Genomic DNA, 18,509 nt, shown 5'->3' on the forward strand with positions numbered 1-18,509 from the left:
TGCTCTGGGGACAGAGCTGTCTCTCGCTGTGAAATAAGGCCAGCTCCCAGGAAAGTGCACCTAAACCACAGGGGGCAAGATACCTGCTGAAACCTGCCAGCTGAGTTTTCAAAAGGAGACCTGAGCAACCGCAGCCTCCTGCTGCAAACACCGTGTTCTGTGATGGGTGCTCATGTATCACTGGGAAAGGTACACGAATAGATGGGTGGGTCTATATAGCACCCATATTTCTGAATACATGGGGGTGGTAATTCAGTTCCTCTTCAACGACGCAGTAACTGACATAACAGGCAGTACCTGAAACATGGGATTTAGCCAGCTGCAGCTTTTCCTGGGATTTGATGTAGAAAACAGAAAGTCTAAAACTTCCATTGATAGAACTGTAATTAGAAAAGAGAGAAAGCAAACTACCCCTAAAAAAAGCTGAGGAAGGTGCAGCGCTGCAACCCTAGACAGCCCTAGCACTGCAAACTCCCAGGGAGAGTGCCTGCAGACAGACCTCTGGGGCAGAGTGTTGGCAGAAATAGGCTGGGAGCTGAGAACAAAGCCTGTGCTCTGCTCTGCCAGGTGAGTCCTCCTGCCTGCCGGTAAATAGGACTCTCTGTAGAAACTGAATGGTGTCAGGGATGCTGGGCTCCATCACATGCCTGGCTCCTAATGAAAGCAGCTTTCAGCATCCCAAGCCAAGGATGAAGTCCCAGGTCAAAATAGTAATAGATGTGTCGGTCAGATTTATGAGACCATAAGTGTCAATTCAAGTAATTTTTTTCATTTTGTCACAAACAGGCTGTTAACATTCTCTGCCCTGGTGAGATTTGTCCTACCCATGTTACTATTAACTGCCAGCAAGGGGTTTAGTGCGTTTTTTTCCTGAATTGTTTATTTTGCCATCTGCCTTCCTGACGGGCTCCCTGACTTTAATGTATCTCTGTGGGCTTAGTGTCTTTGGATTTAGATTACAGTCAATGGCAAGTCATCTCATTCTTTGCATTTGCATTCTACCAACTGGCTCAGTTGAAGATTACAGAGACTGGATTTTCAGTTTTGCTGTTTAAGGATCAAAAAGAGGACACTGGTGGTTTTGCTATGAGAGGATCAGACACTGGGGATGGTGCAGATGTTCTTTCTGATGTCGATTTGCTTATTAGAGTAAACCCAGTGTATTCCATGATACTCTTTCTGATTCCATGAGTAAGAAGGTATAATTTAATTTTCTTGACTTGGCAACTACTCTGTTGTCTTTTGCTGCAGCATGTTGTAGAGGAGATTGTCTGAGATGTACTGCTGAAATGCTTGTTAGGATGTCCTGAATTGAGGCATACAGGCAAAACTAGTAGATGCAAGACTAAGATCCAAGACTCTGCTATTCCATCAGCAAACTGTGGCTTAGCTGGCTTGAGGGACAAACAAATATCTAGGTTGGACACATGTTATTCAGACTCATCTCAGCAGCATGCACAAAGCTGATTGAGCCTAGCCTTAATTAAAGCCTGAGTTGCAGATAGTGAATTAAGTAGTGCTCTTCTGTAATCACAGGGAAAAAGACCTGGACTCTCTTCAGGATAGATTGCTGTTTAGAGAGACAAAATATGAGTAATCCTAATTCCCTTCCTCCAATTTCTTCCCTTGACTCCTTTCTTCCTCTTCCGTTCTTCCTCCTCAGCACTTTACATAGCCTCCCTCACAGTGTTTCCTATTGCCATTTTTTTTTTCACCTAAACCAGCAAAAAGGCTGACAGAAGTCATCTGAGCTGGTCATCTAAATGAGAACTGTGAGAACAGACTGCAAAAATCACATCCACCTTCAGCTACAACAGGCTCCTCCAGCTCCAGTTACCCTTCCTTCAGCCTCCCCCCGTTAAGCTCACAACACTCCTCTGCCCCTGGCTCAGGGACGTTGCAGACAGCTCACGTCTCACCCATCCTGACCACCTTCATGTATTGTGAAAATATTGTAGGAGTCTGTGTTTCTGTCCTTTAATGAAATCCAGAACTGTGTTACCATTTTGTAGCCACAGTGCCACTATTAGCAACTTTAGGCAAAGTGAACTTATACATGGGGGGGGCGGTTGTGTGTTTTTGTTTGTTTTGGGCTTTTTTGATTGTTTGTTGGTGGTTTTTTTTGTTTGTTTGTTTGGTTGGTTTTTTTATTATTATTGTTTAGCTCTTTACAACATAATTAGTGGTTGGTCAGAATTCTGCCTAGGGCAACACAGAGCATTGCTTTTCTTTGGTGTGTCAAGAGTGCCATGTGATATTATTGTAACTGGTATTCTTTCCAGAGACATGAAATTTACAGTTAGTTCTTCCTTAAAAGGTGGAAGATTATGTTTTTAAAAATTCAAAATACCTCGGATTAAATATATATATATATATATATATAATTGTATGCTTGCCAAAGAAACTACTATGCTGCATATTTTCTCATTATCACAAAGTATATTGGGGGGAGAAATGAGTGATGCAGGTTGATGTTTGTGATGTTACGAATCAGATAAAAATCAGGCAGAGAATGGAAAAAAGATTGTCCAGACACTGCTTTAACAACCACTTGACCTAAATGTGAAAGGTTATTGCGTTTTAATGCTTCTTTTTATTCCTCAAGCTTAGCCCTGCAGAAAACAGTTCAGCTGTCTGTCTCAGAATTTTTTTAAATTGTGGTTACTACAAGCTGCCCTTCTGTTATTTGTGAGCTAAGATCCTCACTACCCAAACAAAGCAGTATACTTAGAAGTGCCATGTCCATATGACTTCTATACAAGATATTTCAGCCTTCTGTTGCTTTTTCTCAATCTGTGCAATTGCATAAGACTTTTGCAATCTCGGATAAGGCATGAAAAATCCACAGTCAGAGGCTTTCAAAGTACAGGAGCTCGATAGGCTTGAACGGACCTGAAACTGCACATTGTGGGGTCACAGATGAGAGCTCCTCTTCACATAAGGGCTCAAAGTCTGTCCTCCAGAGCCTGAGACAGAGAGGAAAAAGCTGATGAGTCCCTTTCTCCTCTCCCGCAGCACTTTTAGATGCTATTTCACTGGCTGACCCACCCAATCTCCCAATAACTGTGCAATATGGAAGCTGTGTTTGTAGAATCATCCAGGAGAGAGAGAGGAAACAACATCCTCTGTTGGAGACAAATCAGCAGAGTTACTGGAAGTAGGTCTCTCTTCTTCACACATCTGAGCAGCATGGTTAAGTTTTATAGAAGAAGAATTTAGTCATTGATACCATAAGAATATTTATCTGTTGCAACCTGTGTTTGGCTTTCAGTGAGAATGAAATACGAGGGTAGAGAAGACCTGGGATTTTGATGAGGAGAAATAAAAAAATCTAAAGGTACTTCAGAGCAAGATACTTTTTCTCTCTCATTTTCAGGTTAAGGGGAGAGTAGAAAGCTTCAAAAGATTGGTTTCTCTCTGATATGAATGCATTACATTGTGATGTAATAAGTTTGCGTTGTGGAATAATAAGTTTGGGAACGCTACAAGTGATTTTATGCCAATACCTGTATTCATTCTCTCCATATTCCTCTCAGGAAAGTGTCATGGTCTTGTCATGCTCTGCTGTTGTGTCTGTAGTTCTCTGCAGTGTCAGTAACCTTGTGGCTTCCTGCTTTCCTCCTGGTCTGGCTTGCTTTCTTGTCAGACAAGCCGTTTCTCAGCATCTCCCTTTGACCCCTGGTAGGCATGTCTAGTTTGACACTCTTTTTTTCAGTTGAAGAAACACACTTATTCTCAACTCTGGTTTTGGACATTTTCTTATCCCAACTTTTCCTGACATATTGTACCTAACAGGATCTGGTTCCCCTGTTGCCCCACAGCAGCCTTGCTTCTGTGCTGTGGTGCTCCTACCCTGCCCTCTGCACTGCCTCTGCTGCTCCTGCTCATCTTGGTTCTCAAAAACATGCTGTGTATAGCCTTGAGGTTTGTGCAGGTTATTGGATCTGTGATACCAGTGACTGAGCATTGTTCCTGAGTTTGGTGAAGTGGGGAGGAAGGGTGTGGACAGTCAGTACTGAACAAAGAGGACAGAGCGCTCCTCTCTGGCAAAATGTGCTCTGAAGCTGAAAGTTGTATTGACCATTTACACAGCCCACTTGTGGGAAGATTTCTGCTTCGTTTCAGCCAACAGTTTCTCCTGCACACTAGAATGCTGTGGGCTTCAATGGACTTTCTGATTGCTCAGTTTTCTTAAGCAATTTGACTGTTTTCTGCAGGTTCTGATTTCTTCAGTAATGTCTTTCTGTTGAGAGACACCTGAACGTGCCTCAGAAGAGCTTTCTCAATTGCATTTTGAATCCTCATTTGGCACAAATATAGCACGAAAAAGAATGCCTGGAAATCCCCAAATTGCCTTTCTGAGACACCAGTTTTCAACTGGTCTGGTCACTGTAGCTGCTTCACTGCCAGTAAGAAGTGGTCCTTTTGAAAGCCGTAGCTTTTGTTCCTATTTCAGTGACAAGGCAGGAAGCCAGATCCTCACCAAGTACAAATCTATTTCCTACTAGTTAGAAAGTCCTGCTTAGCTGTACCCAAGCTGAGGCCCAAAGTCTTTGCCCAGGGAAGACATAAAGGGCAGCTGGAAGGGTGGCAGTAAACAAAACCATCAAGACCACGATGATGGGTGTTCAGGTGATAAGCTGTGGCTGAGATATGAAAACAGGATTTGTTTTCTAAGGTATGAAACTGTCCCCAGCTGCTTCTTTTTTCGTCCTATCATATCTTGATTTACAAGGCTCCTGACAGGTTTCCTGTTGCTTTTTATAACGTTCTAGCTAATTTCACCTGTTACTCCGTTCTTCCCACCAGTCCAGCACCTCATCCCTTCACCCTCTGTACTCAGCACCTCTCTTGCAAGGTAAAGACAGAGCTAAAACACCCCCATTCTCCCCAGACTGCAGACTTTGAAGATACATGAGCTGATAGACAAAAAGGAACAGTGCTACAGTTAAATTTAGCACATGATTAAATTCAAAGGCATTCACTTTTTCCCAGTCCAAACCCTGTTCCAGAACCTTGTGAAAAGTTATTTTGCATTTTAAGACCTGTGAGGGGGTAGGGATTGAGATATGTTTATGCAAGTCTGTTGTGGTCAAATGCCGGTGAAATTTGAATGGCTTTGGTTTTTTAACTGGTGAAAAGTCAAGAGCCAGGACTAAATTTTCGGTGTTTACTTTTCTTGGAAATACCAAGCAAAATATGGACTCAGACAAAAAGACAGAAATGCCAGTGAACTTAAGAGCACGTGTTTCCCTGATGCTTCAGAGTCTGTAGAGGTTTGTCTCCTGTCGCAGGGAGCTTTATTTAAGAAACAATTACATCAGTAAGTTGGTAAAGTTATATGTCTTGCTTCAGTTAAACACAAAAAGTGAGAGAAAATCACCTCTGAAAGTGCAAGGCTTCATCTCTCAAGCTTGTGCTTGGAAGAGAGAAGCCTGCGAGGGTGTCCAGCCTCTCTAGAACTGCACCATTGCACTGTGCTGATAGCCAATATCTACCACTTCCATTCCACATCCTACAGTGATTTTTGCTGTTTCCTGCATAGTAATGTGAAAAAAAATGTGTCCTCATCTGTGGTGACTTTGATATTGTAGTCTTACAGCAGGTTTTAAAAAATATGAAAAAGCTGATGCCGCTGCTCTTCACTATGGTAACTCTTGTCCTATTTTGTATTTTTCATACCTTACTAGAATTTTCATAACTATATAGAGAATGATGCCATACTTTTCATTAATCTTAGAGGCATGTATACCTACCTTTACCAAAAAGCTTGCCAAACGTTTTCCTCTCCACATTTCTGGGCTGTTCTGTGAAGTTGGATTGCTAGCACTTGCTAGTATATATAAGGCAGAATGGTAATGAAGTGAATTTATTTGCACTAAAAGATACTTTAGAATATCACAACATTTTTAATATGGTTACAGATAACTGCAGAACATTGTAATTCACCTTAGCAGATTTCATGGGTTAGCTGCTGGGTACTGCAGAGCTACAGCTAGAGAGAGAAATGAAAGATTTGGGATTACTGTCATGAATGAAGTGAGAAGGGGACTGTAGTTGTTGAAAGTGTGGGGAAAATTGTGCACTTTGTATACTTACTCTTTGTAAATAGTGTATGAATTCTTAATAGAAAAAGAGGAATGCTACCTACTTCATGAAACATGATTAAGTGTCAAAATATAATTAAACTAAGTGCAGTTGTTGATAACAAACTGTCTGATGAAAGGATGGCTTCCTGTTAGCATCCTTTGGAATTGCCAAAATGATGCACTTTTGCATACTGAAGGAAATACATTCTCTTGCCTGTCTGCTGCTTTACACACCTACACTGTGATAATATTATCCTTATGTTGATCTGCTGTCAGCCCAGTATTTTATAATAGACATTTTTCTTGGGTTTTTTATTAAAAAATAACAATAATTATAAAGGTTATCTTTCTTCCCATACACCACACAAAGCAAAAAAAAGTACACGTTACTCTGCTTGAGTAGAATGCTCCCACCGAATGAATCAGCTAATACAGGCTGTGTTTTCATGCTGTGTTATCCTAATGCATCAGCTCCTGATGCTGGCAGGAACATTTTGACCAGTGAAGCCATCAGGTGCCCTGAGATAGGCTTATCCAAGTCTGCAACTTTTAAAGTGCAATTTATCTTCTCACACAAAGTAATGCGGTTTTACTTCTGCATAGATTTTTGAAACCCAGACTTTTTTTTTTTTTTCCCTGATCTTGTGCTTGTTGACTTGGTGACGGGCTTCCCGTTTGTAGTCAAAATGTTTAATCTTCACTGTGCTTGCATTAGCTCAGTGCACCTTTTATGTGTGCTCATCTTCATTCAGGAGAACAAGCCAGCTCAGCTTCAGGTTTCTTCCGAGTCCCTGATGAAGCTGAAATTAAAGTGCTACTCACATGACTAATTAGGTAAGGATTTTGAGGCTTTGGTAAGGAAGCCACAACTGAGGATGTCTCAAGGATCCTTACTGACCTTAAGTTACTAGAATACGTAAGTGGTGGGTAGCAGTGCATGCCACAATGCCTGATACTCCTTGTCTTCTTCCCTAGGTAATTCAAATGACTTTTCTCTCAGGGGACATATATTTTCAGGAAGTTCTGAGCTGGCTCAAAACCTGATTATGTTTGCTTGCTTGTTTTGTGAGTGTAGATTAAGCTAGTTATTCTCTTTGGTAAGTCATTTTTGTATGTTTTAAAGTGCTCCTGTAAAGCTTATTTGTGAAATAAGCCTTTCATTAATCAGAAGAAATTAGTTCTGTTTTCATCTTCCTCACGTAGAAACGAAGGGAAAGTCACACGATATTGGTGCTCAGCAGTGGCATAAATGGAAGAGTGAGGATTTTCAGTGCCAGAAAGGCACTAAGGTTTCCAGGGCTGCAGCATTATTTTAATTAATGCATTTCAAAGTCCTTTAAAAGAAACACTTTTGTTGTGACATTCTCCAGAAGTAGGGTATGTCTTGCATAATTTCACACTTGTTTTTAGAAACTGAAAATTTAATGTGAATACTGGGTGTTCATCCAACTTTGAAAAAAATATTTGTGGGTGAAATGAACAAAAATAGGGCCTGAAAAATAAGACTGGAAGTGAAACAATGGACGCACAGTGGACACACCTCTAACTCTGCTATTAAAACACTTCTTGGTATTTAGATCATTAGAAGACAAAAGCCAGAGCTTTTCAGAAAGAACTGGAAAAGGTTTCATATCTGACTGTCCTCTTTCATTTTGAAAGGAATTCACCTATGGTAATGAAATTTCTGGACCAATTTTTTGTAGACATTTAATTGATTGAAGAAGTTCACCTTCCCTAATACATAAGGAGAGCAAATTGGAAAGTTGAACACAACATAATTCTTGCTGGAAGTGCTTACACTCCAATCCATTTGAAGAAATCTGGCTGAATATTGTTTTTGCAGAAGGACCAAATTAATTAGGTTAAATGACATGAAACTTCTTGTTCACTTCTACTTACAACTTATGTTTGATAGCACAGCACAAGAAATGATGACAAACAGTGTGTGGGAAGTCGGAAGATAAAGAGTTCAGATAGTTCAAGATCATGAGGAAAAAACTTTTGCAGGTATCTTGAGGGTTTCTATATTTAGTTCTAGGTTCTGTAGGTGTTTCAATACCTAGCTTTCTTCCCTCACATTCATGCTTCCGCATAATTCCCCTAAAAGTTACGTCAGGATAGTATTCAGATTTTCTAGTTTGAAAGGCTTGAATTCAAACTCCCCAAACTTTTCTTGCAGCTGTATTTGCTCAGATTTTCTGCACATCTAACCACAGGGTCAAAACCTTAGAATTGCATGCAGTCAGTGATCAACTGCAAAGTAGATAATTTTTAACATAATTTCTTAGTGTTTTCCTGAACTAGAATGACAAAATGAATCCACATTCCAGTTCTTCATAACTTCCTTAACCCCATGAATCATGATCCAGTGATTAAGGATGTAGATAATACAGATTCAATTCCCTGCACTTCTACAGACCTCTTGTGTGATATTAGACAAATCACTTGACTTGTCTGCCTCAGGCTTCATTTGCAAAATGGGGATAGAATGTTATTTTACACATCAGACGGTTGTTGCATGAGCAAGAATACACATTGCAGTGTACCAGAAGTGCAGGAGTTCAAACAGGCTCTGACATCTCCATTTAGATTCACTCATTGCCCTGAATGAGACAGCCACTGAGTAGAGAAAATGTGGTAACTAATAAAGCTGCATTCTTAAAACTGCATCATAAAATATCCACGCATAGGGGTGAGATTCAGGTATCACACATGGCGTTCATTATGCCTTTTCTTGACTTTAAAACTTTGTTTTCTTAATCTAATGAGTTTACGTGTGCGTATGGTATGTAAGGGTGTTAGTTTTTAGGGTTTTAGGTAAATAGGCTTTGAAACACAAAAATGTTTCAAAGATTTTTTTGTGAACTTTCCCCCCCAAACTAGAGGAGCATAATATTAATATTTCGCTTCACCAGTTTGTACACAAATTAAAAACAAACATATAAACAAAATTTGCTCTCATCTGGGAAATCTATATCTGTCTTTCAGAGTTTTGCTGCTCCTGGAGAATCTTTTCCAGTTTGGTGCAGAACTACTGCTACTTTTGTTCAGCAGAACTTTTAGCAGATCTTGGAGCTGTGGAGGGAAAAGTTTTGTCGCCTTTTCATCAGCCTCTGCTTTCTGTGGCAGCAACAAGACAAAGGAGACAGAAAACACACAGAATAATGCATGTGATAGAAGTAAAAAGGAGAGAATAGGTGAGAATAGGTGGTAAAAAAAGATTCTCTAGAGAAGAGGTATTCAAGGTATGAGTCAAAAGCTCACACACCTTGTGGGAGGTAAGAGGAGAGGAGTTTGATAATATAATGAAAAAAGGTCAAGATTGGTGGAAGGAATATGGAAAAAAAAGTGGGGTGTTTGTGAAGAGGCAAAGTATCAATCTCTCTTTCCACAGAGCACAGTTTCAGAAACAGCCTCCCTTTTCCATTCCCTTCTCTCCCCAAAGACAAGTTACTGACACATAAGTAATTACCTTAAACATACTGAGCACCATGACTGTCCCTGTGAGTGCTTTTAGCCTACAGGCTGAGATAAAGCATGTTATCTTAAACCCTTAATGAAACAAATTTATGTGACTGCGCTTCACTTCATCTTGTTGATGGGCTAAGAGAGCGTTCCCACCCCATTGGTGAGGCTCAGCTGAGCTGGGGCAGCTTAGTCAGTTGTGACCATTCAGCCACAACCTGCAGTGTCCCATGAAATCCTGAGTGAGGCAAATAGACACTGACCGTGACCAGCAAAGGGTGCAGTGATCACCTTGCCAGTCCTCACCAGTGAGGGACTCAGCGCCAAAATCCAGCTGGTCTTTTTTGTGGGGGAGCTCAGCATGGCTGCAGCTTTCCCAACCTCCTTCACCAGTGCCCTGGAGCAAGTGGTTGTTGGATCAAGGTAACCATCTACACCTGCCAGACAGATGCACAGAGCAGGAGCCAGACCTCCCTGCAGTGAGGTTCAGGTCTGAAAATGAGAGAAAAATCAACCACTCAAGTCTCATTCCCAGTATGTGTGATTTGGCTGTTTGCTGACGGAGCTAGTTTGACCCACATCCTGCTTGATTTTTAAGGTATTGCTATTAATGTCAGCATCTGAATCAAGTTTTGTAACAGTAAGCCCACAGGTCTGGTATAGAATGAAAAGAAAAAGAAAAAGAAAAAGAAAAAGAAAAGAAAAGAAAAGAAAAGAAAAGAAAAGAAAAGAAAAGAAAAGAAAAGAAAAGAAAAGAAAAGAAAAGAAAAGAAAAGAAAAGAAAAGAAAAGAAAAAGAAAAGAAAAAGTTGAAAATTATCACCTTTTCTTGATGATGGCTTTTTGTGTTTCTCCTGGCTATAATCAGGTATCACATTATTTAGATGGGTAGAGAGAGAGTTTTAAGCCCAAATACAAATGAAGCTATCTTGTCCCTCTCTGTCTCTTCCAAATAATGATTTTCACTCACTTGATACCATATTCAACATGAAAGGAAGAATAACATTTTCCCTTAGAAGCAGTGTGAAATCAAAGTCCTGCAAGTGAATATGCAGTATGCCACACATTATTCCTTTTCATGTTACTATTTGCACAGCAGTCCTAATGCTGTGATGGCACAGCAATGTGACACTCTGACACCAGTGAAAAAATTCTGCAGGAGATATTTACTGGTAAAAGGTGGTTCAAACTATGAAGAGTTTTCTGACAGCAGGCTGTCATTAGAGCTAATCAGAATTTACTTCTCTTGATATTGATTCTAATCAGAGATAGGCTGGCAGACATCATGTTCATACCTTGAAAAAAATCCCCTGCTGCACTGTCAGTGCTCCTGTGTTAAGCTGGTCTAAATACCAAATGAAGCATGTCATGTTTTGTGTATGAGATTAAAACAGAGAGCCTACATTTATTTTTGTATCAGTTCCCTTTATCGAAAATCTCATATTTGAGCTTTCTGGATAGATGTACGAGGCAACCATCACTCTTTATCTGTAAAGGCATTTCAGGGAGGCTGAGCTTCGGCTGGATGACTATAAAACAACAGTCACATAAACCTGCAAATTACGTGGCATAAAATGCCCTTGTATCTGATTAGTAACTGCAGTGTTCACTCAGGGAATCCATTGGGATGTTCTGGGTATGAACACTGCGATGTAGCCCCCATTTTAACATTCACCCAGACAAACAGTGTGCTGTTCTCTCCCACATCTGAACTCACAGCAGCACCATCCTGCCAGTTACTTTCTGTTTTTCATCACAGACTCTGCTTACAATAAATTGTGCAGGAAAACCACCAGTGACGCACACATTTCTGTAGGAAATCATTACTCGGATTCTGGATAAGACTGTGGCTGTGTTTTACAAGGCACCAACCTTGCTGACTTCGAGTTTTCTCAACAGGAGTATCTAGAAGATATAGACACAACTTTGGCTCTTACTCTTCAAGGTAATAAGAAAGGGATTTGTTCAATAGGTGAAAGCCAATCTCCTTGAGAATCCTTTTGTCACAGTAGTATAGATTTTTATTAGTGTTAGTGCTAACCTGACACAGTGCAGGTATGACTGATCTGTTCATCTGCTGCTAATGCAAGAGAATGTGTTGGGATCAAAGCTTGAGATAAGTTCTTGGTACTTCATTTTCCCTTTAGGCCAGGTGGTGTTGGGAACATGCCAAGGACACAGTCTGAGGGCCTGGCAATGAGACACTTTTTCTTACTCACAGGGTAGCAACCTCTTTTTTGTACCAGACACCTCTTTAAATTCAGTAGGAGCTCCTGAAAGAATGATCTTTTAGCCTGTCCCTGCCATATTTCCTCATGACTCCACTGACCTTAGAGGCAAAAGATTAGCATAAGAAAAGAAAGAATCATAATAATATTTTTTTTCAGGAAGAAAAGGAAGACCAATAGTCTGAGGGAGGCCAAATTCACAGTTCCTGGGACTTGGTGTGCTGAGGGTATTCCTGCTACATTGAGGCCCTAATGGTTGCTCAAACAAGCGTAGACTCCCACTCTTTGTTAGTGTCTTAGGCCTTTTCATTGAATGTATGTCAGTAAACATCTCCCAGTGTAAATTATTTAGCAAAGACTTAAGTTTTTGGATCAAAATTCAGGTATTAGTTATTCACTTTGCTGAATAGCCAGTTTCTGCAGGTTTCATAAAAATTAGGCTTTCTATGGGATAGGAGTCTTCTTGATACACTGTCAACAAACTGCCAAATCAAAGCTTAAAATATTCTTTGATTCTGTCTTGTCTCTCTAATATTCTGAGTTTCTGTAGCCTCTCCATTTTCTATTTCTGATGAAAAAAGCACATAAGAGCCTATTCAATAGAAAATTATACTTTGTTATGTGAAATCCCTAATCATTTTGGACCAATTTTCAATACTAAGTTCTGGCTGCTCACAGTGATGAGTTTGCAGTGAGTGTGGGAGTTTCAAAGATGGGACCTTAAGCATCCAGTTCTACTGCCCAGCATCCCAAAATTACAGCCTCTATCTTTGGAGTGAGTGTGTTTAAATAATTATAAACACAGTCCAGCCAGAGGTTGCAAACCTCTGTCTTCTTTCATGGATTCTTGTCGGGGGAGGGAGCACTTGACTTCACTTTTTCACACTTGTTCCTTTTAGTTTCCACAGAGTCTTTGCCATGTTGATTTATATGGAGACAGCTCTGTTGAGGATTAGCTGTGACTGTATCTGTGGCTGGCCCTTGCTCAAATCAGACCAGGAGAGGGAAGTATCTAGCTAAATTCTGGCCCATAATTAATACATACGAGGAAATTGTGTTCTGCTCATGAACATTCCTTGAGGAAATAAAGATTAAATTTGTTAAGTAAATTATTCACTGCAAATTATCACTCAGCTTCACTTGCTATTCTGAGATTTCTGCAGTATCTGAGTTAGATCATTCAGGGGGAGGCACAACCATGAAAGAAGAGGCTGAAGGCATGATTCCTTTCTTGTACAAAATATAAATCTTCTTTTAATTAAAATAAACAGACTAAGACACTCTGGGATTGCTTGGCATTAGGGAAAGCAATGTACAGCCCCAAGGTATCCTTGAGTCTCCAGTTAGATTTGGACCAGATTTGTCTGATGGACAATGAAAAACGAGTTGCTAATATGAGGAAAGTATCATTTCATTTGCTTTTTGACAGGTCGCCAGTATGCTAAACCTTTCAATCTACTTCACACCCTACTTTATAGTTTAACAGAGTGATCAAGTTTTGAAAGGATAAATTTACACTGGGAGTGATCTCTCCTTTCAGGGCAAGGTAACTGGATGGAGCTCTGAGGGGATATGGAGCTGTTGCAACACTTTGATACCGTGTGGGAGGGAGGCACATAAAGCACTTGAATATCCAGGACCATTCATCATGGTCCGTTCATTAAAACTGAGTAATGATAATAATAAGCTATAAGGTATGTTGCCTTTTATAAATATAATGGCAGTGGGAATCATTCTCATGGGGTCATCTTAATTATTTTTAAGTGGATAGCCTTTTCCCCCATAAGACTTTCCAGATAAAAGAGTGACATTGCCTGGTTATTTCAGGATGGAGGAGTCAATCCAAGCCCCATAAAATTCACCTGAAAAACTTCTATTGATTTCACTGGAGTTTGGATCAGATTCAAAGCCCAGCAAGGAAATGGAATAAGTTACCTGCAGTCATGTCCAGCAGAAAACTAAGTATAAGAATTTTTCTTTTAATTTTACATAGATACTCATTCTCCTTTGAAAAATTAGTTTCAAATACAGAGGATATAAGCACCAAGCTTATTATTCATTTTTAATTCAAAAGAGCTCCTTTTGAAATGCATTGGTTAACCAAATTAAATGAACTTAATGTTATATATGTTTGATTTTCTTCACTTTGTTACTTTTTAAAACTAGTGTGGGTCACCTATCCAAGGGCAAGAACATAATCAGGTCAGCTTTCAAGCTGCTATAATTTTTCTGATATGTGGATGAGGATAGGAAATAGATATGGGTGGGTACTATATCTCTTGAAATAGCCTCTTTCCTCCTGTTTAACAATAAATATTCTACAGAAAGGAAGCTCATATATTACTCTTCAGATGAGTTCCCATTTTATTAATCATGAAGATTTTAACAGTGGCCTGAGACAGGAAATCACAGTGTAATGATCAGCAGAGCCTGATTTAATCCTCACGTTTGGATCAGATTAAAAAGAAAACCAATATACTGCACTGTAAGTCTAGGTAGATAAATAACAAGTTTAATTACATTTAAACATACATACAGCTTTTATAACAATGTATGGCTCTGCTGAATTACTAAGGCTGATTAAATATCCATGGTAAAACCTCCTTATGCTTAGAAACTTAAACTGACATTTCAGGTGGTGTTTTCAAATATAGAAAGGAAACATATCTCTCATAGTTCATAATTATTAACAATTAATTATTATTAATAATATCAATTATTATGAACTCTGATGGATATGTTATTTTTATTAACGAAAAATCCCTCATTTAACTGTGTTTTAAATTATTGTAGCTCAGATTAAAATGTGAAGTGAAACATCTTGGTTAGTGGGTTGAGGTTCAACACACACTCCATTGCAACCCACTAGCCTGGAGAGTTTTTTTTTACATTTGACAGAATTTCAGTATCTTAACTCCAGTTACTCCTCCCCCACTTCTTACCCACCCCATTCTTAGAAGGCTTGGAAAGGAAAATCTCATAATACCATTAGCATATAATAGTTATTCTTTCATCAGTTGGTCCATTCAGTTGCCCACCCATCAAAATCCAAGAAACCCTCCAAAACTGTTCTTAAAACTTTAAATAAAAGTCAAAAGAGCAAACTGAAGTAGGCTGAGGAGCCTGTCCTTGGAGTACTCATATAGTAGAGGAGGAGGAAGAGAGCAATTCATCCAAGAGACTACTTGTCTATCTAGCAGTGTCTTCTCATGCATGTACAAAAGGTTAGAAGTGGTTTTGGGACTGGGAAAGGCAATTCTAAGAAATAAGACCTGTGCATTACTTACCAGCTTTCAACCATCAGTTTTTTTTGTGGTTTCAGTTTGGGTGGTTTCTTGTTTTAGCTTTTCTTGAAATTCGAGTTCCATCTAATCTAATATTAAAAGAATGACATAGAGAAAGAAAGTCTGTGCACTGAGGATTTGGATTCACAAGGACTTTGGAATTTTTATTAGGTGCAAGAGACCTCCACAGTGACTTGCTTTTTCATAAGTGCTTTTATTTACGCAAAACTTAGGAGTAAAGGCTACTTAGAATATATTTATTTGGAAAAAAAAATGGAAAATTTATTATCAAAATCTTGAAAAAAAAAAAAAAACAACCCCAGAGTTTTTTCTTGACACTTACTTTAACCTTTTTCTTGCAATTTACTGAGAAATATATTTCTTTTTCATTTGTAGTAATCTTAAATTAGAGTTTAATTGAAACCCTGTGGGTGACCCAAAAAATTTGGGGTTTTGAAATCGAGAATTCGCCTCCATGTTTCAGCAAAAAGTTGGGAGTGTTTCATAGTTTCAGGTTTTGTGACCTATGATTCACAACAAATAAGTTTTACTTAGAATACTCAAGACTTTTGTTTGTCTTTGGCAAATAATACCAAGCAAAATGAAGCAAAAATTAAAAGCTATCTTAATACCTCCACATTCCTTTAGCCTCTGGGCTGCTTTCCAAGAGGGTGTAAAGGACCTTTGCCATTCTCCTCCGTCTCTTTGCTGTAAGCCTTCTGTTGTAAGACTTACCTTTTCTCCCTGTGACTTTGTCAGCAAATCAAGGACAGTGGAGGACTGAAAAGTGCTGTCCAAAATCCACGATGAATGACAAAATAATTATTTCACCATGCAAAAGAAAAAGATGGCTTTGGATACTTCCCTTCCCTACCAAACAGTGAACTTTAATCTCAATGCTTTTATTACACTACTGTAGAGAGAGGAAGGGAGGTGTGAGGGACCAGCTGGACCACGCACCCACAGTACAGTGCAGATCCCTTGGTCCTCTGAACATCAGTACACCTTCTTCACAACCGAGTCCCAACACATGATGAAATAAAGGCTCAGTTAGTGACATGAGGCTGAGAGGGGGAAAGCGAGAGAGGAAAAGAGGATGATTTTCTTGAGGTTGTCCAAAGTCTTTCTGAGGCCTGATGGTGACAAAGAAGCAGATAAGTTTTAAAACATTTCTCACTTTGAACCCTGTCCTCCTTTTCAACTCGTCTCCTTGGTGCACCTCTCTCTTTCTTGTGCCCGCCACTTCCTCCCCACCTTCCTCACCCCCCTCCCCAACCAAAGTGTTCAGTTTGCTCCCCCACTGCAACAAAGCAGCTGCGTGAAGTCACATCCTGATAGAACAAGGAAGTAACTAACATAGACGTCTGTAGTATCCCCTGTTGTGCTTAGTTTGGTCCCAAGGCAGTCGCGGCTGCACATCCGCTGGATAGACGTGGGTTAAACATGTTGAAGAGAAAACCATCTAACGCGTCCGATAGGGAGAAAAGTCAAAAGCCAAAGGTAAGAATGTTCAATTTTTGTTGCCAGTGAACAGCAGCAGGAATTTTTACCAATTTTTAAGAGGAGGGTTTCCTTTTAAATCCTAGCTTCAGGAATTTCCTGACTTGCTAGTGAGCGGCTCAGTGCTATAACCTCAGGTATCTATTTGAATATGCTCACTTGATGATAGTAAAGATTCAATTCAAGGAATCATCACTGTGAAGCTGCTATAGCTGTGCTAAAGAGTCCTGGTACTGGACTTTGTCTATATTTTAAGTTCTTCATCAGTCTTTTAACAGAGGAGCTCATAAAATCCCCTGTTTCCCTTTGATCTATGATAAATTGATGGTGTCCCAGAAAAGAGTGTGAGAATTGGTGTAGAATTAGAAAAGCTATTAAATTTGTTCCTTATTTTAATAAACTTGCTTTTGCATCACCATAACCAAAGGAGGAGAGGGTACTTGACAATTAGTGTTTGTCATCTTCTTTTCTCTGGGAATTATTAAAATTTCAGCCTGAAAGAAATACTCTGAATAAATTGATAATGTGCTACACAGGACACTTTCCACAATCTGGAATCGTAAGAAAGGAAATGAGAGTTTTGCAAGAGGCATAACAATGTGTTCTGTGATAGAAATTTATTTTCAGTCCCCGCATTGAGTGCAAAATGACCTCTGTGTGTTGTATTGTACATGAGTATTGCAAGACTGAAGTGAAATGGCTACTGCTTGACCTTATCCATTTCTGCCTCAGTTTATCAGTGCCAAAAATTTAACAAAGAGATTAGAAAAGTCTTTTAGTATATTTCTGTTCCCAACAATTTGGCATCTCCTAGTTTACAGACCCGTCTTCTCATTGTTTGGGAATACGCCTCCCTTAGTGACTTTTGTGTCCTAAAAGACTATTGCAGACACTGTTCCAGCAAGAATCTTCTGGTTTTACACAGCATTCACTTTTGCATATTGTGCTTGCAGTTTTAAACTATGACTCATTAACACTTAAAATTAATATTTTTTTTTTTTTCATGGATTTGAAGCAATTTCAAATCCATCTTCCCACACACGAATGGTTTTTTTAAGCATTGCACTAGTTGGTTTAGTGTGCATTTTCTTCTGTTCAATCATCATACTGTTTTTTAATGGCAGGGAAGAAGTATAATTAATATCTAATTACACTATAGATTAAACAAGAAATTACCATGAAAGACTCTGTGAATAGGCTTTGTTTTCCTGTCTGCTAAATATTTTCAAGAGCCAGTTTTGTTCACTCTCTTCTTCTAGAATAAGACATTTCTTAACAACAGTCTGATTTTAATTTTTTTAAAAATTTTTTTTCCTTCTCAGTTATTCATTCATGAATTCATTCCATACTATTAAAATGCTGGCATTATGGCTTCTCAATCATATATATATATGTGTGTGTACATAATGCTCATGCATTTGATTCACTGTATGTGTAAAGCAGGGACAAAGGGACTCAAACCACTTGGCTGAGTTTCACAGCTGCCAACTTTGCTGTGCTGTCTTTGTCTTACTTTGTAAGTGTTTACAAAAATGGAAAGGTCTCGTTGAAGTGTCTCAGGATGTCTTTCTGTCTCAGGAGTGTTCTTTGAAACACTTCACCTACTGTTGGCCCACTTCTGCACGGAGCTTTGCAAACTTTCCATGACGAGAGGGCTTTTGCTCAATGTGCTGTTCGCAAACAGGGCATTGGAGGAAAGTGCCCCACTTTGCATAGAATAGAAATCTGACTTTGCTGTAGGACTTTTTGAAACTTGTCCCACAGAAGCAACGTAAATACTGAACTTGCTTAATGCAGAATTGGGTAAGTTGGGGCACAGGTCCTTACCTCCCAGCAGAAGTTACAGGATTTCACAAGTGACTTCCCCAGATCACGTCCTGGCTGCCCCTGCTCTGAGCAGGCAACATTTGGTACCTCCTCATACTCACAGGTCAGGATTCCATT

General features: G+C 39.4%; 1 protein-coding gene across 3 annotated transcripts in view; it reads left to right on the forward strand.

The window, feature by feature from the left end:
• The window catches only part of LOC114058562 (SAM domain-containing protein SAMSN-1-like), an 83,207-nt gene that overhangs the window by 31,874 nt on the left and 32,824 nt on the right, over positions 1-18,509 (forward strand). Inside the window, exon 1 of one of the 3 annotated variants that reach the window (XM_027886035.1) lies at positions 16,440-16,565. The exons of 1 other annotated variant lie outside the window; for it this stretch is intronic. In XM_027886035.1, the coding sequence (XP_027741836.1) occupies positions 16,509-16,565 (57 nt within the window). In that variant the 5' untranslated portion in view covers positions 16,440-16,508. Of the gene's footprint in view, positions 1-16,439; positions 16,566-18,509 lie in introns of those variants that run through there. One more of the 3 variants, XM_027886033.1, reaches the window with a different exon arrangement.

This window comes from Empidonax traillii, unplaced genomic scaffold (genome assembly GCF_003031625.1).
Source record: "Empidonax traillii isolate 1590-97213 ecotype Southwest subspecies unplaced genomic scaffold, ASM303162v1 scaffold176:size2985712, whole genome shotgun sequence".
Lineage (NCBI taxonomy): Eukaryota > Metazoa > Chordata > Aves > Passeriformes > Tyrannidae > Empidonax > Empidonax traillii.